Source organism: Eschscholzia californica, unplaced genomic scaffold, assembly GCF_041429995.1.
Source record: "Eschscholzia californica isolate CP2 unplaced genomic scaffold, dmEscCali1.0.p SCAF_1, whole genome shotgun sequence".
Lineage (NCBI taxonomy): Eukaryota > Viridiplantae > Streptophyta > Magnoliopsida > Ranunculales > Papaveraceae > Eschscholzia > Eschscholzia californica.
The window spans coordinates 80,793,740-80,819,396 of NW_028238198.1; the positions used below are offsets into that span (position 1 = coordinate 80,793,740).

General features: G+C 35.9%; 2 protein-coding genes and 1 non-coding gene across 5 annotated transcripts in view; 1 reads left to right on the forward strand and 2 right to left on the reverse strand.

The window, feature by feature from the left end:
- The window catches only part of LOC147569761 (uncharacterized), a 32,783-nt gene extending 14,291 nt beyond the window's left edge, over window positions 1-18,492 (forward strand). Inside the window, exon 3 of one of the 2 annotated variants that reach the window (XM_086656278.1) lies at window positions 15,511-18,492. In XM_086656278.1, the coding sequence (XP_086512404.1) occupies window positions 17,207-18,232 (1,026 nt within the window). In that variant the 5' untranslated portion in view covers window positions 15,511-17,206 and the 3' untranslated portion in view covers window positions 18,233-18,492. Of the gene's footprint in view, window positions 1-15,476 lie in introns of both variants that reach the window. The other variant, XM_086656279.1, reaches the window with a different exon arrangement.
- Window positions 18,493-20,193: 1,701 nt separating this feature from the next.
- On the reverse strand, window positions 20,194-25,300 carry LOC147569763 (polyadenylate-binding protein 2-like). 2 transcript variants are annotated; one of them, XR_015231338.1, is made up of 6 exons: window positions 24,937-25,274; window positions 24,642-24,744; window positions 23,755-23,825; window positions 22,740-22,931; window positions 21,515-22,659; window positions 20,194-20,618 (listed from the first exon to the last, which is right to left on the reverse strand). XR_015231338.1 is itself a non-coding variant. In XM_086656281.1 (6 exons), the coding sequence occupies exons 1-6, from the start codon at window positions 25,090-25,092 to the stop codon at window positions 20,570-20,572; spliced, it is 702 nt and encodes a 233-aa protein (XP_086512407.1). In that variant the 5' UTR covers window positions 25,093-25,300; the 3' UTR covers window positions 20,194-20,569. The 2 variants fall into 2 exon arrangements, 1 of the variants encoding a protein (XP_086512407.1); XM_086656281.1 differs by having other exon boundaries at window positions 22,529-22,659; window positions 24,937-25,300.
- TRNAW-CCA (transfer RNA tryptophan (anticodon CCA)) lies at window positions 25,237-25,308 on the reverse strand. The gene has a single exon. It is a non-coding gene; the product is annotated as a tRNA-Trp (tRNA).
- Between the last annotated feature and the right edge of the window lie 349 nt (window positions 25,309-25,657).

Consider the following 25,657-nt stretch of genomic DNA (forward strand, 5'->3'; position numbering starts at 1 on the left):
TCATCGGACCATGACTTCCTTACCGTTCTGAACCTGATGACTGACTTTAAAGGTAGGAAAGAGAGGATATGGAAGATGATGTCCTCCCCTAGTACGATCGCCGCCGGCATCCCTCCTCCAGGGTTAATCATCGTGGACCATGACTTCCTTACCGTTCTGAACCTGCCCACAAGTTGCTACCACTCCAGGCAGCAGGTAATGGTAGTTTATGAATTTTCTCATTAGAAACGTTGAAAGAGATTAAGAAGTCTTTAGTAATCCAATACAAACTTCCATAAACAAACACCACATGGGATCGGTACTGCTTCATAATAAGATTAGATACGACATCGGATTGTATGGTTCGCCATGAATTTGATCCTAAGGTATAGACTTGTACTTTAGCATCAGAGAGTGAAGGAAACTTTACTACTCTTACCAATAAGTAGTCATCAATGACAGGATCGTAACTAAAAACAGATTCTTGGGGAAATTGTTCTTCAACTTGAAATTTTGTTGGTGAAGGAATTTTCTTGAATTCAGTTGTAGATGGGTTCAAAATGACAAATTCATGGGAAGAAGTTTTTATGCAAAGCAAGCCATTACAAGAAGCAATAACGGCAAACCCATTATCAAGGAATTGGGAAGAGAGTTTAATAGGCTTATCATATGAAGATGGCAATGAAGATGATGGATTATAAGCAATTAAGTGAAGGTAGTTAATTGTTGATGGGTGATTACCAACAAAGATAAAATTGAAGTTGTTGTGTTGGTAAGAGGATTGCATTCTAAGAAAATTAGGGTTTGTTATTATAGATTGGACAAGGTATTGCTTACACACCTAAATCTGATTAGAGATTTTAAAGGTACCTTCAAAAGGATGCTAAAGATTATATCATCTTTTATACCATCTGGAAGTAAGAACTCCATAATAGCTCCTGGGGGTTGTCCTACCCTCCCCTCCCCCAACCAGGATGACTCACAAGGAAGATGAATCTGGAAAAAAAAAAAACTAAAATTTGTTAAAGATTTATCTGGAAAAGGTATAGCTTTGAGAATTTTCAGAGTGTTAAAATGTCAGATGAAGATACATACCTCAAGACTTGTAGTCACCTAGAAGATTAGAGTTCAACCCTGTTCCGAAATCGATCAAAAACCCTTCAATTTCTTTGTTTCCTGTGGACAAGAAAGGGGGAAAGCTAGGGTTTTTCGTTTTGTGGCTATATATTGACTGGAAATTTAATGCTGCCGCTAATGTCATTCTTCCCCTTTTAATTTAATAATTAGATATAAGTGAAATCATTACCGAAAGTACAAAAATGGGGGCTGGGGCTCCTAAGTTTTTGTGGGAGCCCGGGCTGGGGGGCTCCCAGCCCCAAATATGACTGTTGGGGGTCTCCGAACGGCCATATTTGGGGGGATCTACCCCACTTCTTTTTATTTTTTTAAATTTTTTTTATAAACTATTTTGTTTTTCAAAAAATATAAATTGTTTTAAATTTATTTTTCCAACCATTTCTCTAATTTTTTTTTTTTAAAATTTTTTTATCTTTTCAAAATTCCTTCTCTCTCTCTAACATAATATTAAATTTTATATTTGAAATTAATAATTTATAGTTGAAAATTGAAATTAAAAGTTCGCACACGTACATTACACACGTACATAATTTAGATTTGGGAGCCCCTGTTAGGAGCCCGACGTTGGAATTGAAAAAAGCCCCGGAGCTCCTAAAAATCAAGGACTCCCAAAATTGGGAGCCCGAGCCCCACATTGGACTTGCCCTACCCAAGCACACATGTATTATTACCCTAAATGTCATCGTACTATCTATAATATAAGGGATTATTCGGTTAACTCCCCCCCACCCCCAGTCAGTAGTGCCTAATTGAGTTTACCCCCTGCGTTATTATCTATTTAGTTTACTCACTTTTGTGAGCCAACTTTCGTCACTGCCTCACTGCTCTGTTAGATCCACTTTTGGTGACCAAACTGTCATTTCTAAGCGTAAATTGCGAACCTGACTCCCGTCAGGCACACTCGCCCCGATCAATTATTTGACCCAAAAGTCACCAACCCACCCCATGGGAATATGAAGTTGACTTAGTCAATTTCTTTCTCTTACTTCTACATAAATAATATTTATTTATTTAAATAATTTTTTTCATGTTTTTTTTGTTTCTTTTCTAGGATTTCTTAATCGTTTTTATCCCTTTTTTTCTTTCTTCTAAGATTGTGAACGAATTAACAAAGTACCAAATTAAATCTAAATTTATACTAAAGAGGGTCAAATAAACTCAGACAAATGCAGGAACAAACTAAATAACTAAATAAAAGCCATTTTTAAACAAGTCTAAAAATCATTCTCAAAACCACATAATTTGTATTGAATAATAGGAACATATATGAAGCACTTTAATATGTTCTAAAGCAAGCCTAACTTCCAAAATAAAACCTGTCCATCAATCATGCCTAATTTATCCAAAAACCATGTCCACTAATACAAAAGTAACACAAATAAGAAGTTGCATTCATGCATGGTATACAATCTACGAGAAAATGAAAGGCTAGACAAATAGATAATGACAGGTTGATGTGTCTGACGGGGGTAAGTTTCGCAATTTACGCTCAGAAGGGGCAGTTTGGTCACCAAAAATGGGTCTAACAGAGTAATGACAGAAGTTGGCTCACGGAAGCGGGTAAACTAAATAGATAATGACGCAGGGGGAAACTCAATTAGCCACTACTGGCGTAAACTCAAAAATCCCATTATATAAAAAACTCTCATTTTTGCAACAAATAAAACTCTTTCAACAAAAAAAAAAGGGTTCATGGGTATATATACCAAAATAATGTTCAAAAAAGGTATATGATCCAATCTTCCATAAATATGGATATTTAGTCCTTTTACATTACGGACAGAAATAACACATACTTAATGAAATTATACCGTCCATGTCCCATCCAAAAAAATCGCGAGATTTTTAATTTTCCGGGTGAATCCGAAAAGTTTCTAATGTGAGCGGGCATGATTTGGGGGATTTAAAGCTGCCAACGGTAGCAAGAGCAAAATTGATTTTTCTCTCTCTTCTTAACCGTTTTGGACATCAAATATTTTCTCAAATCATAATTTCTCTCTCCTCTAAACAGATTTGGAAATCAAATTTTCTCTTTCCTATTATCCTTTTCTTTCACTTAACTTTCACATTTGGAAAAAGTATATTTTCTAGGATCAATTTAGCGTGATTTGGGGTTAATATACAAAACGTATATATCACTTTCTCTCACTTAACTTTCAGATTTGGAATAGTATATTTTTTCTGGAAACATTACAGCAGCATTTGTTTCGTTTTTACTCGTACATAAATACACATCGAATACAAATTATGAAACAAATACGTAAATTATATGTTATTTATGACGATGAAACCATCATTTGTGATGTATACAACGTAATTTATCAAATGTATGTGGGTCATGTTCACTAAATTACACATAATTTCTTTTTCATTACACATCGTTTACATTCCGTTACAAAAAAAACCGTACAAAATCTTCTCTGGTTCAAAAATGGTGTCCATCCATGTACTCTCCATTTGTAGTCTTGAGCAGGACAAACAACGGTTACACTATATTGTCGAAGAGCATGTCTAAATACTTTTGCACCACCAAGAAACAACTGACCAACTTCAGTAAATATTTTATCCCAGCCATCAGATTTTAGTTTCGTTGACTTACTTTGATTTGATGATTCTGTTTGAAATTCCATCTGTTATATTAAATCTACACACATAAGTACACATACATTAAACAAAAAATCATATATTGTATTATAAACTACATGTACAGTTCCGTAAATTATATATAATGTTTGTAAAATTTTGACAATATTTGAAGGTTTTGAGTAATTTGGTAAGCTTAACAAGGCTATTGTTTTGGGTGAAAAGTACGCGTAATGGTAAATAAATAATACATAATTTATGTGCACTTATACGATATTTTAGAATTTATTATAAATTATATACAATGTATAACAAATTACGCGTATTTTACATTATCTTATAAAAACATGGTACGGAAGATGTTTGCGTAATGTACTAGAAAGTATGAAAATTTACAGTAAATTACCTATATTGTATATTCTGTAATGATAAACGTACGGAATAACACATGGTTCATAAAATTGTACGAAATCAAAGATTTGAGGTGAAGAAATATCAGAAAATCAAGAAGCTTAAACCTAAATCTAATGAAAAATGATATGATAATCGGATGAAAACAAATCATAATCTATTTTAAGGAATCAGTAAAGAAGGATTAAACATCAAGATCATATACAGTTATGAATATCTTAGAGAGAGAAAATAAACCTCACAAATACGAAATTAATGAATTAGTAAACAACATTTGAAAACAAAATCAAAGTATGATATGTTTAATGTTAGAGATATAGAGAGGATATGATTCTTTAACCTGAGAAGCAATATTAGATCTCAATGGTTCGAACAAAGAGTTTCACAGTTTAAAACCTGATAAACAATGGAGGTTTTTACTGCTGCTGTAATGAAGATGAAACAATGGTAGTTTGTACTGCTGGTGAGATTAATGGAGGTTTATTGGAGCTTTCGTTTTTAGAGAGAGAAAGTTTCTAAATTTCAGTTACGGAAGATGTTAAAGATAGTGGTTACTTTGAATTTAAACGTGATTGGAGAGAGAATGTGGAGATAAAAATGAAAAAAATATATTTTAGATTTTAGAATGTAAATTAGATTTTATATATAAAGAAGGTTAGTATAAGTATTATAAATTAATATGTATTCTAGGGATTTGTGTTTTCTCTCTAGATGAGGTTAAATAGACTAGATATCCATTTATATTATTTTTTTGGTTTTGAAACCCTTTATAGGATTAGAGAGGAATATATCTGCTATTAGGACCCGTTTTTTGGGCTATAAGCCCAAAAATTCAAAATAAACAAACAAATAAAACTAGACATAGTTTTTGTTTCAAATTTATAATCCATGGAGATAAACTTTAATATAAACAACTCTCATTCAGATGAACTTTTTTTAGTCTTTAATACTTCTTATTTAAGTCTCTCCGGCTAGATGAAAATAGTGGTTACGCCCCTGAACCCATTAATAAATTTGAAGATTAAATTGTTTTTTATGTTATAGTTTTTGTTGTCTAATAGAACATTTTTGCTATTACAATATATTGTATCATATATATATACTAGGGTATCACCCGTGCCCCAGGGCACGGACAATTGTATCAATCAAATTTAACGAAATTGTTGTTGGAGTCAAGCAAATTGTCATATAAATGTAATATACGGTACAAAATATTAATATCAAGATAAAGCAACAATCATTTTACAGATTCTTTTACATTAAGAAAGAATATAAATAAGTTGAGATTTAGATCAATCGAATGTAATACATCAATTATGGTACATTAAGAAAATAAGAAAAACATATATAGTTTCAGTTCTTTTACATAAGTTTTTTAATATCCGAGAATTTGTATTTTTTTTCTCTTCGTAACACTCATAAACTTTATCTCCAAGAGACTCCATTTGCATTTCTCGTAGAAACAACAAACAACATTTCAGCAACCATCAGACAAATATAGATATAACTTTTTTTGCTGCACACTTCAAAATTTGCCATTTCAATTTCTTTTTTGTTTTTTTTACCTTAAACGAATCTAGAAAGAGATGATATTTAGAACGTAAACTTTATATCCGTGCGAGATCGAAGATCGAAATAACTCGTACAATATCAATATGAGTACTAAACCCTTGAGACCGAAGAAATAAGAAATTGGAGAAAAAGAGAGATTTCAATTTCTAAAGGGGTTAGAGAAATTTCTAAACCAAATTTTATATCCTATGTATAAATAGGTTACTTTTAATAAGTTCATTAAAAAAAAAAAAGACTATTTTATTAATTAAACCAGTGCAAATTTTTTCTTTTGTTAAAAGAACCCGGTGCAATTTTTAGTAAAAAGAAGATACCATGTAAATTTAGGTTATTTTAATAGAAAAGGATACAATCTATATTTTGGTTATTTTATTTCTTAAATTCTTGCAATTTTTTTTAAAAATTGTTTTATATCTAAGAAGGAGACTTGTATCAATCAAATGTTATTGTTATATTTTATTGAGAGAGAGAGATTTTTATTAGTTATTATTTTTTTGTTTATTTTCATGTTTCTTTTCTCTTAAATTAGTTATTATTTTATTGAGAGAAAAGATTTTAATTTCTTTTTTTAACCCTTGAAATTTATTTTGTTTCTTTTTTCTTAAATTAGTTATTTTATTTTTAAGAAGGAAAGGATCATTGTTTTTTAAATAGGTAACTTTATTTCTACGAAGGAATATAATGAAATTTTGAGAAGGGCTTCTAGACAATATCCTTTATTAAAAAAGGATGTTTGTCCCAGTCATCGTTTTCCCTTCTGTTTTATATAATATATATATATATATATATATATATATATATATATATATATATATATATATATATATTTAAATTATTGATGAAAATTGTTTTTTATAACGTGTACAACTAGTAACAATGAAAAAAATTGATGTGTTTTTTAAGCTTTGAAACAATTCATAGGTAGACTGTCACACAGTGTAAAAAAAGATTTAAGGGAGATTTGTTGTTATCTGTACCCCTTTCATATAATTGACTTTTTGTTTGGACTCCCTTTTTTTAGTGTTCCACTTTGGACTCTCTTTTGACGGGATCACCCGAGAATATTCTCTTCTTTCCAGTCACCATATTCATTGTTTTGCACTGGATTATTTTTCTTTTTGAATCTTCATTTCATCTTTTCTTCTACGAAGTTGTTCATCTTTATCTTTGAATCTTCTGGTTTTCGTATTCATATTTTGTTTTTTGAATCTTCTGATCTCCACCTCCATATTTTGTTCATTTTTTGTTTTTTCAAATCTATTCTTTTTCTTCTTTAAATTGGTTTCGGTTTTGCAAACGTTTGCAAGAGTTTGATTTTGCAAATATTTAACGGTTCTTTCTGCATGTATCCATGTGGGATTATCCTACATTCTTTACAAGAGGGTTTGCCGGTGAACCCTATTCCTCGATTGTTTTTTTTTAGTCCGAATCACTATTTTCTCCTTTCATATGAACATGTAATTGTAGTAAGAAACGATCAATTAGTTACCATTCTGTATGTGTTCTATCTCCATCAACAAACTCCCAAACTCTACTATCTACTTCAATAGTACTGCAACCATGCTCTTTCTTGGCTTTGTTCTTCCTCATCATCCTTTCATCTCTCCATCTTCTTTCCCCTGCATACAGATTCCTCATCATAATGTAATTCCCATCATTCAATGGTTCCATTTCGAATCCCATCTTCATTATCTTCTCGGCTTTGTCAATGTCTACATGGCAACTGCAAGCAAACAAAAATGAACTCAAGATTATCCCATTAGCTTCATTGGGGTTGTCTTCTATCATCTCTAGCTTCTTCTAAACATCCTGATCTTCCTAAAATATCTATCATACACCCATAATTTTCAACTCTCAGGTGTAATATATTATTGGTACACCATATTATTTAGTTATTTTTTTCTGTAGAAAAAATTGTATGTTTGCATTTCATTATTTTCAGCGAATATAGTTCCTATTTTTTAATTTTTTTGATATATAATACTCATAAAAATTTAAAAAAAGACTTAACTAGCTAATTTCGAGGGTTTTGGGCGAAAATTCGGCATAACAGAATATATCTTGCGACGAAAATCTAGCGTAATCAGACAACTTGCCAGATTTTCGTCGCAACTTACCTTCTGTGGTGCCATATTTTTGCCGGAAAGCTACGAGAAAATGGCATAACAGAAGCTAAGTTGCGACGAAATCTGGCAACTTGTCCTGTTATGCAAGATTTTCGTGGCAAATGATGTTCGATTATGCCAATTTGTCGTGGAAAAAATGATAACAGTATGAATTTATAACATTTTGAACTTTTCTTCTATATCGGACTTGAACAACTTATTTTGGAGCAAACAATAACAGTATGAATTTAAAACGTTTTGAACTTTTCTTCTATATCGGACTTGAACAACTTATTTTGGAGAAAATGATAATAGTATGAATAATTGTAATTGAAGGGACGCTAGTGAATAAGACGTTTGAATTAAATTGAAGTCAAGTCATAAACATAAACCACACATAAAATAAAGGTTATCGGTAACAACGTAGTATCACCGTAAAGTAAGTAACATAATCCGAACAGAAAGTAAATATTGTGACTTGAAAAACTGAAATTCATATCACTCTTCGTTGTCCTCCCCAGAACCCGAGTTACCAGATTCATCTTCCTCTGAACCATCTCTTCAGAGTCGGAACCAACGGATCCATCTTACTCTTCCACATCTTTTCCTATTTTCTCTACCATCTTCTTCTTCATGGTTGGATTGATAGGAGCGTCATCACCTCCGCCGCAGGTTTTAAGTGTAGAAGCAAATTTTTTGACTCGTTGGATTGATATCTCTTTCTTTCTCTCACCACCACCACCACTACCAACACCATCATTAAGCACAAAAGCTGAGCTTCAAACCAAAGTTTATTTTAAGCTTTACACTGTTAGGAAAAATAACCTAATTAACTTGTTCAGGAATATGAAGATAAACGATGCGAAAGTAAAAGTAGAGACACCAAGATTATTTAACGTGGCAAAAAATCCCTCCTAACTAGAAGGTAAAAAAACCACGGGACCTAGTCCAGAAATCTTCCACTATAATTAAATAATGGGTTACACAACTCTTCACCAAACCTATGGTGGATAAACTGAACAAAGAAACAAAGAAATAAAATCTCTTACTCCTTAGGATTTGAACAAATCCTAGATTACTAAAGGTTGAAGAAGATAACCACAAACTAAATTGCTTCACAAGATTAATAATCTTCTTTTCTTCAAACCAATATTCTGCTCTTTCAATCTCTCTTGAAAGAACCACTTCAGAAATCTCTCTTTCTCTGACTTCTCTTTGTTCTGGAAGTTGTTGTGTATAATCTCTTCCCTTTCCTTCCCTTTTATAATAATAAATAAGGAGGTTTACCAATAGAAATAGGAATTCCTTTTTAGGCTTGAAAAAATAGAAGTTTCTATTTTTTCCCCAAACAAGGAATAAGGGAAATCCTATTCCAACTAGGAGTCCTTTAATTATAAGGAGGGACCCCAACAAACTCCCCCTCCCGACTTATGAAGAGGGACCTACCATCCCCAAACCTGCAACACTGCTACATAGCTCATGTTTGCCTTTGGGTAATGGTTTTGTCATCATATCTGAACCATTGTCGTCAGTATGAATTTTCTCGATCTTCAACACCTTTTCTTCAAGAACATCTTGGATCCACTGGTATCTCACATTTATATGCTTGGACTTGGAATGGAAACTAGAATTCTTACTGAGGTGGATGGCACTCTGGCTGTCGCAATGAATAACATAATAATCTTGTTTCATACCAAGTTCTTCTAACAGTCTCTTCATCCATAACATCTCCTTGCAACATTCTGTAATGGCAATATATTCTGCCTCTGTAGTAGATAAAGCTACACACTTTTGTAATTTAGATTGCCATGATACTGCTCCCCCTGAAAGTGTAAATAAGTAGCCTGATGTGGACCTTTTAGAGTCTACATCTCCTGCCATGTCTGCATCTGTGTAACCGACTAATACTGGCTTATCATTACCAAAACATATACGAGCTTTAGACGTACCTCTAAGATACTTCAGAATCCACTTCACTGCTAACCAATGCTCTTTGCCTGGATTAGCAAGAAATCTGCTTACTACTCCAACTGCAAATGCAATGTCCGGTCTTGTACACACCATTGCATACATCAAGCTTCCTACAGCTGAAGCATAAGGAATTTTCTCCATTTCTTCTTTCTCACTTCTAGTTGATGGACACTGATCACGAGTCAACTTAAAGTGACTGGCTAATGGACAACTCACTGGTTTTGTCTTGTCCATATTGAACCTTTCTAGAACCTTCTCAATGTATCTTTCTTGTGATAGCCAAAGTTTTCCAGCTTTCCTATCACGAGAGATATGCATGCCAAGAATTTGTTTTGCTGGACCCAAGTCTTTCATATCGAAATACTTGTTTAGTTCCTTCTTTAACCTGCTAATTTTATTAGCATCCTGACCAACAATCAACATATCATCAACATAAAGTAGAAGTATAATCAAATCTCCATCAGGAAATTTATGAACGAAAACACAATGATCTGAAGCCGTCCTGTGATACCCTTGATCCTTCATGAATGATTCAAACTTTTTGTACCACTGTCTTGGTGCTTGTTTCAGCCCATATAAACTCTTCTCTAACTTACAAACCAAGTGTTCCTTACCTTTAACTTCAAACCCTGTTGGTTGTTCCATATACACATCTTCCTCCAAGTCACCATGAAGGAAAGCGGTCTTGACATCTAGTTGTTCAATTTCTAGGTTCATACTTGCAGCCAATCCCAATACTAACCGTATAGAGGACATCTTCACCACCGGAGAGAAAATCTCATCAAAATCAATACCCTTCTTCTGCCCAAATCCTTTCACCACTAGGCGTGCCTTACTTGTGTTCATCATCTATGGCTTCTTCATAACACTGTGGTTCTCCACTATCTGTAACCATCACATACTCGTGTGGAGGATACTTGGTAGATGGTGCTCTCTCTCTCGTCGATCTTCTCAATTCAACTGGTGGTTCATGTTGAACTTCCGTTCCTTGCTCAACATCATCACCCATAGGAACATCTTCATGAGCTTCATCTTCATGATTTTGTTCTTCACCTGCATTATCATGCATAACCTTAGAAGAGATATGTGGATCTAGATCAATGAGATCATTACTATGATTCTCATGCTTCTCAACTTTCCCAAAGTCCTCAATAGTTTGATTTTCAAGAAAGACCACATCTCTACTTCTAATAATCTTTTTATCGACTGGATCCCATAACCTGTATCCGAATTTCTCATCTGCATACCCTAAAAAGATGCATTGCTTGGCTTTATCATCAAGCTTTGCTCTTTGATCTTTAGGTATATGCACAAAAGCCCTGCAACCGAACACCCTTAGGTGTCCATAACTGACTTCTTTCCCAGCCCACACTCTCTCAGCTACATCTCCATCTAATGGTGCTGAAGGTGATAAATTAATCAGATAACATGCAGTACGCATTGCTTCACCCCAGAAGCTTTTAGGCAGCTTTGCTTCTGAGAGCATACATCTGATCCTCTCCACAATAGTGCGATTCATGCGTTCTGCTACACCATTTTGTTGTGGAGTTTTGGGAACTGTCTGTTCATGTCGAATACCATGGGTTTTGCAATACTCTTCAAACGACCCGATGTATTCTCCTCCATTGTCAGTGCGAATGCACTTCAATGATTTTCCTGTCTCCCTTTCTACCATGTTGTGGAAATTCTTGAAAACTGCAAGTACCTGATCTTTGGTCTTTATGGCATATGCCCAAACTTTCCTGGAAGCATCATCTATAAAAGTAACAAAATACAAAGCACCACCAAGTGTTTTGACCTTTAAAGGTCCACAAACGTCAGAATAAACAAGCTCTAAAACATTGGATTTTCTTTCAGATGCATTCCTTTGAAAGGAAACTCTGTGTTGCTTTCCTACTAAACAATGAGATAGCAAGTGTTTAAATTTATACCTTTTACGTTCGGTAAGTCTTGTGGTTTAGCAAGGATTTGAAGTCCTTTCTCGCTCATGTGCCCGAGTCTTCTATGCCAAAGATCAGTGGAATAATCTTTTTCAACTGCATTCAATTCTCCTTTACACAGTTTTACTTGAGTTCTGTATAAAGTACAACACTTCTTCCCTCTTGCTATCACCATTGACCCTTTTGTGAGCTTCCACTTTCCATCACCAAAGTGACTGTGGTACCCTTCATCATCTAATACTCCGGTAGAGATTAGGTTATATCGAAGATCTGGTATATGTCTCACATTCTTAAGCATCAATGTACTCCCTGTGCTCGTCTCAATTTTCACTTCTCCAATTCCTACGATTTTTGAGAAACCTAAGTTTCCCATCCTGACTTTGCCAAGGTCACCAGTTCTGTAAGAGTTAAAGAAATCCTTACATGGAATAGCATGATACGAAGCACCTGAGTCAACCAACCATGTCGTTTCTGGTTCTGACTCAGCCATACTTAAGCAAGTGTCTCCACAACCTGAGAGTAAGATAATGTCATCACCTGAGGCAACTGCCGCAACATTATCTTGTTTTTCATCATCCTTTTTATTTTCCTTCTTTGGTTTCCTGCAATCACTCTTGTAATGACCCATTTTTCCACAACCAAAACATCTAACTTCTTTCTTTGGTTTTAATCTCCCCCTTGACTTATCACGGTTATGAGGTTTTCTACTTTTACCTCTCCCCCGTCTTTCTGTAACAAGTGCCTCTGAATGAGACTCGTCTGACGATGATTTCCTTCTTGTTTCTTCATTCAACAAACTACCTGTTACGTGATTCATACGCATTATGCCATCAGGAGCAGAATTGCTAAGAGACACCACCAATGTCTCCCAACTATCTGGTAAAGAATTTAGAAGAAGTAAGGCCTGCAACTCATCATCCAAAACTAACTTCATTGCAGAAAGCTGGTTTACTAGACTTTTCATCTCATTCAAGTGTTGAGCAATTGAGGTTCCTTCTTTATATTGTAATTTTCCTAGCTTTCTGAACAAGTAAGCCTTTTTGGCAGCTGTCTTCTGATCATACAATTCTTCTAATTTCCTCCATAGACTAAAAGCGGAAGTCTCCATCGATACATGATGAAAAACACTGGGTTCTACCCATTGTCGAATAAATCCAACAACCTTACGATCTAATACCTTCCAGTCTTCTTCATCTATCTTCATCGGTTTTGTACCGTTATTTTCAATGGGTGCAGCTAGGTCTTTGCAGTATAACAAATCTTCCATTTTTGCTTTCCACATCAAGTAGTTTTCTCCATCTAAACTAATCATGCGATTAGTATTCACTTCCATATTTCTGAACAATAAATCAAACCTTAGCTCTGGTACCACTTGTTAGGAAAAATAACCTAATTAACTTGTTCAGGAATATGAAGATAAACGATGCGAAAGTAAAAGTAGAGACACCAAGATTATTTAACGTGGCAAAAAATCCCTCCAAACTAGAAGGTAAAAAAACCACGGGATCTAGTCCAGAAATCTTCCACTATAATTAAATAATGGGTTACACAACTCTTCACCAAACCTATGGTGGATAAACTGAACAAAGAAACAAAGAAATAAAATCTCTTACTCCTTAGGATTTGAACAAATCCTAGATTACTAAAGGTTGAAGAAGATAACCACAAACTAAATTGCTTCACAAGATTAATAATCTTCTTTTCTTCAAACCAATATTCTGCTCTTTCAATCTCTCTTGAAAGAACCACTTCAGAAATCTCTCTTTCTCTGACTTCTCTTTGTTCTGGAAGTTGTTGTGTATAATCTCTTCCCTTTCCTTCCCTTTTATAATAATAAATAAGGAGGTTTACCAATAGAAATAGGAATTCCTTTTTAGGCTTGAAAAAATAGAAGTTTCTATTTTTTCCCCAAACAAGGAATAAGGGAAATCCTATTCCAACTAGGAGTCCTTTAATTATAAGGAGGGACCCCAACACCACATCTTACTCTTCCACATCTTTTCCTATTTTCTCTACCATCTTCTTCTTCATGGTTGGATTGATAGGAGCGTCATCACCTCCGCCGCAGGTTTTAAGTGTAGAAGCAAATTTTTTGACTCGTTGGATTGATATCTCTTTCTTTCTCTCACCACCACCACCACTACCAACACCATCATTAAGCACAAAAGCTGAGCTTCAAACCAAAGTTTATTTTAAGCTTTACACAATATTAGAGCTAAATAGACGAAGTAAAAGACATCTAAGCGCTACCTTTACCTTGTTTGATCGACAAATTAAATGTCTTTTATTGGGGCACCAACCAATTGGGTTATAAGTGGATGGTTGCGTCCCTATGGCTTCCACAATAATCTTTGGTGCATTTTCGATTTTGTGGGAGAAAGGTTTAAATGGCACTGACCATTTTTGTTATATACACTCCCGTCAAAGATAATTTTGTTGAAGTCAAAGAGATGTGAGTGTGGCAGGTAAAAATGGTGTGTGTATATAACATTTCTCGAGAAAAAAATATCGGATGCCCTCCGTGCCCTTCTTTTCATCTTCACACTTATGATTGGTGAAGAGTTATAGGCAATGACAACCTACCTAAGACCCTTCATAATAAACATCTTCATCTTCTTCTCTCACTATCATCACCATCTTCATCCATTGCTTCATAAAGAAACATATTCATCCTCTTGTCCCACCACCACCGTCTGCGACCACCACCACTATTTTTCTCTCTTTCTCTCATTCCCACTTTAACCCTTTCGGCGAGGGAGAAAACCCCTTCCATTGGAACAGATCGACTGTTTGGGAGATTATAACTCTTATTCTAGGGTTTGAAAACATCTGAACCCAAGGTGAAGACCGTCCAGTGAAAACCTTATCCAGTCGATCGACTTCTTCTAGTTTGGGTCCCCCCCTAAACTAGTCAATTTGTTTCTGCGAAGGAGACCATCCCCTTTGTCGAGAGAAAGAGAGTGAGAGAGAAAAAATAAAAGGGAAATGGTGGTTGTGGTCATAAGAGGGAAAACGCCGATAATAACAATATAATGGTGACCATCATGAAGAAAGGAAGAAGAGGATGAGGGGCATCCAAGTCCGCCAAAGTCTTGGGAATCTACCAGTGGGCCCGAAGCCTCCCACAGGCACCCGAGCGCACCAATAACCGTGGGCGCCCGACACCCGTCTCGGGTACAACCCGCCCCGACCCGTCATACAAGCTCCAAAATCCCGTAGGTCCCAGGTTCGATTCTCAGATGAGGTGGAATCCATAGTTATTGAATTTGAATTATTAAAGATACAAATAAAAATAAGTTTGTCGGACTTTAGGTTTTATGTCGTTGGGCTTTAGGCCCCTTTAATTATTGAATGAACTTAGGCGGTTATCGTGCTTATCACATCTTTATGATGTATCGGCTAATGTAGATGGGATCGTATGGTAATGTACGAAAGGAGTTGATCGGGTCAGGCTAAGTGGACCATTTCAAGCGTATACCCACCAACTAAACTAAATTGGGTTATTTCTAATTTGGCCCCCTAAAGATGACCAGCTTCTAATTTGGCTACTTTTTTCGTTTTTCCGTCATTTTTTCCGTCGACCGTTAATGAGCTGGATTTTTTTACCTGAAATACCCTTGTCCATATCTTTTTGTTAACTGAAAAATTTTGTGGTTCTAAGTCATTAAGATTAGTCAAATCAATTTACTTTTTGTGTTTTAAAAATTGATTTTGACAAACCAATTTCATTCCCTTAATAACATCAATCTTGCTTCATCTTCATATGCAATCCTAATAGCATCTGATGCCCTAATTTTTCTTCCATCTTTTAGGGTCACCGATGTTACAGCTTCCAAATTACTCGAGTTACTAATACGTTTTCAAGCTCTATAACTCCAGATTAGCAGATAATGAATTTTCTTTATTCCACTGCATAAAGTGGAAAATTGAAGACCAACGTTGAAGAAGAAATGATATACTTCAAAAATGGATTAATCACGTAATCATGTCACAACAAAATTCCATAATGTGGGTTCAATATTGGGAGCATGGTATGTAGGAGAAAACTACCATGACTTTGTACGCCAGGAGGAACCAAAAAGAACCGAATGAATAACTGATTACCTAGTACCTACTCACCTGTTTCCCAAATATTGGAGCATGGTATGTAGGGGAAAACTATCATGGCCCAATGCTTGGTTTTACAAGCTCAAGAACAGCTGCTCTTACCAACCCAGTCATGATAAAAAATCATCATCATCATCATCAACAACTCTTCTCAATAATTTCATCCCCAAATCATCATCCAACTATAACCCAATCTAGAACTTCTTACTATTGTAATAGACAAGTACACACCTTCATACCAGATCATAATCCTCCACCACCACCAATACTTCACACTTCACCCATAAACCCAAAACCCTTTGAATCCCATTCTCATCCAGCTGAACCATCAGCAAAACTTTTGAAAAAACAAGGTCTGCCAAGAGAAGAACAATTACATGTCTACATGTTCTTTTTCTTCTTCTTCCTTTCTTCTTGCCTCATCTGATTTAGATGGTTGCAGTACTCGGTCCACTCTTGAATCCGTCTGGACGAAGTCCAATTCCACTCCTGACTACTCTGGTTCATGTTATAGCCTTTCTTCTTTTGTTGTTGCTGAAAATTTCAGCAAGAAAATCGATATATTTGATTGTATCTCTAGACTTGAACTCCATGGCTTCGCGGAGTGGTTATGGAGTTCGACTTGGACGATTAACAAAAGCAAGTCTCATGGAGGTGTGATCAACTATTGTAAAGTTTCTAGTTGTTTTAAGGAAGATTTTGGAGTTTTGTGGGGGAGTGTTTAAAGAGAAAGAAGATAAAACTAAATTGATGTGAAGGGAGAGAGAGGAAAAAAAATTTGAACGTTGGAAAAGGTATATTGATTTCACAAATCATAATTACTCTTAGGACCACAAAATTTCAGCTGACAAAAAGATATGGGCATGGGTATTTTAGGTAAGAAACCCCAACTCATTTAAGGGTTGACGGGAAAAATGACCGGAAAATAAAAAAAAGGGAGCCAAATTGAAACCTGGTCATCTTTAGGGGCCCATTTTGGAGAGTTGGTCATCTCTAGGGGGTCAAAATGGAATTAACCCAACTAAATTTCAACAAAATGAAGAGAGAAAGGAAGATATATAGAGAGAGAGAGAGAGAGAATGTGGACAGGTAGTGTCAGTGGCCGTGAGATGTGGTGGTGGTAAAGGTGGTGGCCGCCCGAAGATAGTGAGTGTGCCACTTCTTTTTCTGCTCGCGTCATCCCCTTCCCCTCAAGCGGTGGCGGATCCACTTCTTTCTCTCTCTAAAACCAAATAATAACACCCTCACCCACCACCACTCAATCAATATGTCCACTTCACCCACCACCACCACCATCACCACCTCTTCTTCCTTTTCTTTCACCACCACCCATTCTCTCTCTTCTTCTTCTCCTCCTCCTCCTCTACCTCCCCTACTATTACTACTCTATCTTCTCCATTCATGGATCCAGATCCATCAACTTTTCCAGATCCTCCTGCCCAACCTTCAAAAACCAGAAGGGTACCTCCTCCTTGTTGGACTCACGATGAAACCCTAGCTTTAATCGAAGCTTACCATGATAAATGGTATTCTCTCCGCCGTGGAAATCTCAAAGCAGTTCATTGGCAAGAAGTTGCAGATTCTGTTACTCGTCGTTGCCATCTTATAGTTCCTTCAAAAACCTCTGTTCAATGTCGTCATAAAATCGAAAAGCTTCGTAAACGTTATCGTACTGAGAAACAAAGAACTTTATCTTTCCCAAATCGGTATTCTTCATCTTGGGTTTTCTACAAAAAGATGGATTCTATGGAAAAAGGCCCATCTTCCGCCATTGATGATAACGCCGCCGAAGATGATGAAGAAGACGAAGACGATGATGATGATCCCGATGTGAATCAGAATGAGTATAGTGGAGAAAAGGGTATTGATGAATACAACTTTTCTGCCTCAAATTCTCGTAATTTCTACCGTCCGATGAGTAATGGAGGGGCTAGTAGTGGTAGTGGTGGTGGTGGTGGTGGTGGTGGGTTTCGATTTAGGATTCCCGGTGGACAACAACAACGATCTATTCCTGATTTTACATTCCCAAAACCGAAGAATTATGGTAGGTTTGATGAAATCCCTAACCCTAATTTTGAAGGAAGCCCTAATTCTAGGTATACGAGTAATGGTGGTGGTAGTGGTGGTTCTTGGTCAAAATCTGATTCTGGGAGAAATAATAGTGGAAATAAGGGTAAAAGAGAAATGGGTAATAATCCAATTTCAGAGATGGTTTCTTCAATTAAGTCATTAGGGGAAGGATTTTTGAAAATGGAACAAATGAAATTAGATATGGCAATGGAAGTTGAGAAAATGAGAATGGAAATGGAGTTGAAAAGAACAGAGATGATTCTTGATTCACAACAAAAGATAGTTGATGCATTTGCTGAAGGATTTTCTTCTAACAAGAAGGTAAAGATGAATCCTTCACCACCACCAGATTCATAGAGTCGTGAAGAAATCGATCGAGGTTATCAATGGCGGAAAGTAATCGACATGTCTCTTATCATCATCAATCAACTGCATTGACTGAGGTATAACAGTTGATGATTCTCTCTCTATATATATATAATCTTTTGGGTTTTGTGTTTATTAGTTGATGATGATTAGAAGCTCAAACTTGTTTATGAAATGTACTTTTTGCCAAGAGAAATGTAGTTCCATTTTGAAATTTTCATAGCCAATAAAGTTGGTTTCTTTTAGTTGAATTTGGTTCAAGTAGTTGCAGAAATTGCATTAATATGGTTTCTACTTGATAGATAAATCTTAATGTTCTGTTTAAGTTTCTCGCCTTCCGATTCTAGGTTTTATAGCTCGACTCGTTTTATATTGCTATTGCTATATTCGGATAGTCCTAGGCATTTAGAATCCATAGACAAGTAAGCACATCCATTAAGCTATGAACTTAGGTTAAGAGCTCCGGCGAACTTGAACAAGGAATTGAACCTCTAGTCATTAATGCTATCGTTACTCGTCCCCTTGTTAGTCACATTGTGTATACCAACCACTAAGATGTTTATTGTATGACCATGCTTGCTTAGTTCTGTGCCTAGATTTTCAGATAACAAGCAAGCAGGATTGATCGTACCAGAGGTTGTGCTTCAAATTGGGCATGGATCTCAACTTATCTGAAGTTGTTAACTAGTCAAAAAGATAAAATTAGTTCACAATAATTGTGATTGCAGAAAATGGAAAGCCACATGATGAACAAAAAGTGTTTGTTGCATTAATGAAAGAGATTTTGTTTTCCATTCTAATAGTTATCGAAAGAGATTGTGTTTTCTGATCTTATACTTTTAATTAGCATTTGATTTGCTTGATCATTCGAATGTAGAATGTTGTTAACTACTTTTTCCCAGGCTATTTTATGTTTGAAGATCGGGATACTTTGAGGTACGACTCTGTATCTCGAATATGTGACTTAGAACTTGGAAACCAATTTGGTAACAACTCCCACCAAAAGTTGTTGACATCTGGGATCATATTTGGTGCATACAGACCAAGATTCATATTCCACCATGATGTTCGGCATTTGCGATATTCTTTTTTCAATTCACTAAATCAATAGACAAGTTTCACGTCCTATTCATAACAGAACTAAATACTCAATTGCTCAAATTCATTTTCCATATACTGATCCTGGTCTAATAACAACAAAAGGAGGAACACATGACAGAGTGCTAGTACAGGACTTGGGCATAAGGCTAGGAATTTAACCCGAGATCCAAAAAACCCCGCCCGAAAGACCCATGTTTGGAGGGATAATGTACAGACCGAAGACCAAGATGGGCTCTGCCCGTCCGACCCATTAAATTTTGGTGGGAGGGCTTGGGCTCTACTAAAAATTCATTTCCATATCTCATACCCTACTCATAAAAGACCTCTTCTCCTTGCCTCTTGAGTTTTCACCGCCCAAAATCAGGGAGCAAATAAAGAGAGTTGAGAGGGAGTACTAGAAGGTGAAGAAATCTGAGTGGTTTTTAAGCAAATCTGCTACTTTTGCATTGAATGGTGTGGTTCTGAAGCAAATCTTCTACTATTTTTGTGCTTGGAAGGTAAAGAAATTGAGTAGCGATATGGAACACCCGAACCCAGACAAGTTTTACTCATGGGTGCCCGAGTCTGGCCCGATTGCCACACCTACTTCGGCATTTGGTTTCACCACCTCTCACGAGACGGCCCATTCCCACCCCTAACTGGGCATTTGGTTTCACCCTTCTCTCTCTATTAACTATCAAGCCAAGAAGTAGAGCTCTCTCGATTCAACAAAAAAAAAAAAACTCTTGCCCAAATCCAAAATGTTTTAATAGAAGAAAAGAAATAGGAAGAAGAGACAAAGGACTTCACAATTTGACAATTACAAGTTTTTTTCTGTTGAAAAGCATCCATAAGTTTAAAAGGGCAAAAAATTAAACAAAAACTGAAGACTCACATTTCAATCCCATCATCATACAGAATTTTTAAAAATTTAAAAATCTCAACCATTGGCACTACTTTTAAACTAAAATAAGTCATCTACCAAAGGAAGCTGGAGATCTGCAAGTATATGCATCTGCTCTTAAGATAGTGATCTATAGTCTATTACAGAGTATGTGGATGACTAAAAGTGATCTGCAAATCCTTGACAAATCTGGATTGCCATCAACAGAAGATAATAATAAAAGTTTTCTTCAGGAAAAGTCTGCTTCGATCCCGCACCAAAATTATACCAGCATAAGCCCATTCCCTTTCCATCATATACTGGAATAGACAATAAGTGTAGTAGATAGCAAGCTGCATGCATCGTCAAAAGTATGGCATATACCTCATTGGACGCCTGAACCTTGGAATCTTGCTGCATGTACAAAAACAGATTGAAGGCAACCTTTAGAATGATCTCAAACGGTTACCTTTTTATAATAGTTATACATAAAATAAGATTCGCACTTCGGCATGTTGATTAATGATTTGAGGGACTTGGTCACTATCTAGGATCAAGCCCAAAGGTTATGCAGGCTAGGAGTAGGGAAGGCAGGATATCTTTAAGGACAAGTGCCAGCAAGTATAAAAATGCAGATTAAAAAACATGGAACTGTCTATTAAGTCAGCTGTACTTGGCGCATCTCTTACAGCTCGCTGATTTGGTTGCATAGGTGAGGCTTTGGCTCGTCTACACTCTACAACATCAGCAACTTCACCCTAACTCTGTCAAGACCCCCTCTCGTGGTGTTGCATACCGTAGTCGTTCTAAAGAGGTGTTCTAGTATACAATCTATTTAGGATCTGATGTATTAGTGGAACAAGTGAAGAACTCATACAAGATGGATTTATTCATCGTCTGAGTTTGACTCACCTGAGTCTAACTTTTCTTGATCTGAATTTTCTGAGTCTGACTAATTTTGTTCAGGGGTAACAAACAATACACATTTTAGATGATGTCAAATAATGATTTCTTAGTTAAGACTTATTTCATGTCCAACTCAAATGAACGCAAAACCAACACGAGTCGGCCATTTAGACAAGTCAGACGCATGTTTTTAGACAAAGAAGGAACATTCTGAAATCTTACTCAAGTCAATTAAGATCTCAGTTAAATTTTAGGTTTGAATTTGAAAATCACCAACACCGCCTGAGATCAATTTGAAAATAAGATGAACAAAAAAGAAAAGATAGGAGAAACCCTCGATATTTTGACCTTCTCAACCACTACCTGAAAACGAAGGGTATAAAGGACATGAGAAGAATTTGTACCTGTTGGCCGTTGCTGTCGGGCAACTCTTCTTCTTCTTTCTTCATGATGTCGATAAGCAATGGTAATGAATTCTTTTTTCTTTTTCTTTTTTTTTTTTTTTGTTCTTTTTTTTCTCTTTTTTTTTCTTTTCCTCTTTTCTCTTTTTTTTTTTTTGTTCTTTTCTTTTTGTTCTTTTTTTTAGGAAAAATATTGAAATGATTCTTTTCTCCTTGTCGAGAGTATTTCTCTTTCCTTCTTTTTCAATCTTTTCTTAACTCTTGCAACAGTAACTCCGAAATAATCATTGTGAGTGTTAAATCAGATGGTACTACTTTTACAAGTTTCTCAACAGAAATCTGTTGAGAGGGCCTTTACTCAAATAGGAAGGTCAAAAGATACCTTCAAAGGTAAGGCCAGCCTATACCACTCTATTGAAGAGATCATCTGTGACAGGTACTAAAATTATAACCTAATTGTAATAATATCAAGATCTAATTTTGTTAATGTTGAATGTGTTAAACACTTTAACCTATATTCATACACGCAAATATGTGTTGAGTAAGCAGAGGCTGTGGACGAGGATCAGCAGCAAGAACTCTACACGGGTGACGCATCGACTCTGGCAGAGCGAACCTCAAATACCTTGACTCCGTTAGGTAGGCGTATATGATATTCTTTGACTTAGTTTTCATATTTACTACATAACGTATATTAACGTGTGTGTGTGTGTGTGTGTATATAGTTTTTTTTGAACGCGCGTGTGTGTGTGTATATATATAATATATATATATTCATGTGTAAGAAAAATAATAACAGATTTGCTGGGAGAGGACAAGAAACCCTGCCAGCTTTACTACAGAAAGAATAACTCACACTTTTCCCTAAACAGTTTCACAAGTCACTATAACAGCAAGAATTATAGTTGTTGGTTTCTTTCACAGGTTGCATGTTTCAAGAAGCACGGAAAAATGATACGAAATAGATATCATTAAGCAAATGAATAGACGAAAAACAAGTGGAGTAATAGTGTTTACCCATATCCATAAGGAGAAGGAAAGAAGGGGGCTGGCATGAAAGGTCTCTGGCCTCGAAAACCAAGATACGGGTTAGGCCTCCTTCCTCGGAATTGCTTCATACCAGGTACGTTAGTTCTCTTGGCTGATACCTGCAGCATAAACGAACATAAATTACATCACAAATAAATAAACTGTGACATTAATGGCGATAAGAAAGAAATTGGAGGACCTTCAATAGACGCCCATGCAACTCTGATTCATTTAACAGTAGAGCATTCTGGACAGCGTCAGTCTCGACGAACTCCACATAAGCAAAGCCTTTGGGCTGACCAAACTTGTCCGTCAAAATAGTTACACGGTTTACTGTTCCACATGATTGGAAATGCTGCTGAACCTCCTCAGGCGTACATAAATAGTCCACCTAAAATCTCAAACCATGACAGACTGTGTGAGATTCCTAATACACAAAATCTGTCTTGTGTGATTCAGATTTCAGGTAATGCATTATCTCAAAATAAACAGAGAAGACAAATGTGATTCATGGAGAAAGAAGAAGCATCATATTTCAGAACATTAAGGAAGAAAAGAAAACAATGTTAACCAAAAAAAAGAAGCGGATATAAAAATATGAAACCCAAGACATCTTATAATGAACACTCCAAATTTTCCTATTCACCTTGCTCTTGGATCATTTCACTAAGTTTTGAAAGTATATCTTGATTTTCTTTATGTAACTGGGGATGCAATTTATCAGGAACAATTACATGTTTACTTAAATACATAGTGCAAAACAATGAAATGTTTCCTACTCTCTCTCTCTCTCTCTTGCATATAACAAAAGAAATTATATAAAATTGTCCAGTTCTCCCTGATTCCCAGTTTTACTTAAACTGAACCATGGATTTGGCCCTAGAGAAGTGGGAACCTAATCCAAGCACAACCAGTTAGAACCCTAGAGGCAGATGAGAATCTTGAGATTTGGCAAGTATTTGGATCAGGCACCCCTACAATTTTCCTTATTACGAATAAAGCAAGTTACGCTGGATTTAATGTAAGACCTGCACAAGTCATAGTGTATGTGACATAATCATGTACAATTATGATAGGACAATGTGTGTTTTATGTTTATTCTACTGCATGACAGTAAAATATACCCAAATAATCAAGTCTTCAGATCAAACATGCAGCCAGTTCAAAAATAAAATGTAATAAGAAAGGACATGGAGTTGTAGAATTGAACTTACATTACCAACATAGATCGAGCGAGAATCAACTTCTTCTTTTTCAGCTTGGTTTGCAGCAGCACCAGAGGGATCTTTAAACAATCCAAGCAACAAAACCAAAATGAGTTATGGAAAGCATCTAAACTAGTCATGGACATTTACCAAATGTGGTGTCACTAATATGCTATAAGTTGGAAAACATTTTCAATGAATAAACAAGTTATGGTCAACGGTTAGTGTCGGCGGATTAATTTGATGCGATGGTGAACGATTAGTGTGCAGTCACTGTTATCAATCTGTTTTATTAATGAGAACTCAAATTTTATCCATGAATGATTAGTGTCAACGGATTAATTTGATTTGAAGGTGAGATAAGGGTTGTATACCGCAAATGATTTGTATGTGGTTGTTAATAGCGTTGAAGAAACCAAATTACGAGTAGATATCAAGTTATGCATAATCACTCCACATGTAGTTCATCGAACCACATTCCAGAAAAAAACCATTGACTAGCGCAGGTTAATAATGCATTTCAAATACTCACATAAAACATTGATACCAAACCCAAAAATGCATCAATCAAATGCAAAATAAATGAATACATGGTCTTTCTTTTCTTCCAAATAGAAAGATACATAGTATGATCTTTTTCTTTTTAGTTTTCAGACCAGAGAGAAAAATCAGTGGTTAACTACTAGCAACTAAGCATGTTAAGCCCTAATGGCCTAAGAAGATCCCTTTCATGCAATTAACAAGTAAGGAGAGTTTGCTAATCACAACTAGTATCTTCATTATCCAAACAGACCCTATTCCATCAAAAGTTCTTATTAGCAGTGAATCAAAAACCCTAACAAGAAACATGACTGTCATCATATAGAGAGACTAGAGAGAGAGAGAGATGAATATACCTTGGACGGCGCCCATTTCTTTCTCGACTTTAGCTTGCATCTCGCGGAGAGCTTTGGCTTCATCTTCTATCTCCTTCAATCTCTTCTTCATCTCTTCCAAGTTCTGTAAAAATAAACGAAACACAGAGAAGAAATCAGTCACCGTTTCTAAACTCATATTTCTTCCATGACGATTGTGCGTGCACAAAGACAGAGATAGAGAGAGGAAATCCAATCAGCGTGATCATCGATTATTAGGGGTTAGGGTTTCAGAGAAAGAAAACATAAAGAAATGAAGAAGGGAGAGTGATCATGCCTCCTCGGAATTAGGATCGTTATCGTCAGCCCTAGTAGACATTTCAATATCGGCGTCCATTTCAGCTTCATCAGCAGGGATTTCAGCACCATAAACTTCATGCTCCCCCTGTTCGGTTTCATAGTCGTCGTGTTCTTGCTGCTGCTCCTCCTCCATTCTCTCTCTCTCTCTCTCTCTCTATTTTTCTCGCAGGAAGACAATCAACAACAATTAGGGCACGCGAGAGAGAATAATTTTGATTTTCTTCAACAATTTGAAGGTGAAATTAGAATAAAATTTGAAAACGAAAATAAAAGTAATTGAACCCGACGTGAATCGAACACGCAACCTTCTGATCTGGAGTCAGACGCGCTACCATTGCGCCACGGATCCGATATTGATTGTATGAATAAAAAGCAGTTATTTGAATAGATGGTCAATAGATTCTTGAGGAATTGGGGATTGTAATCAACACAACTCATAATTCTTAAGAAATTTAATCTTCAAATTTTAACCTAGTTGCTTTTTGATTAGTGATGAAGTGACATGTCAGTTTCGCTACCAAAAGACTAGTTAGCCGAATACAAGCACGCACCAAATACCCAAAAGATTTATAGTGAAGAGGGTTATCTAATTAATAAAATGAATATTCTGAATCGTAGCTGTGAATGGCACCCACGGACAATCGTGATAATCCAAAGAATATGTTCAAACGGGCTGAAAGCCTAATGATGATAACCGT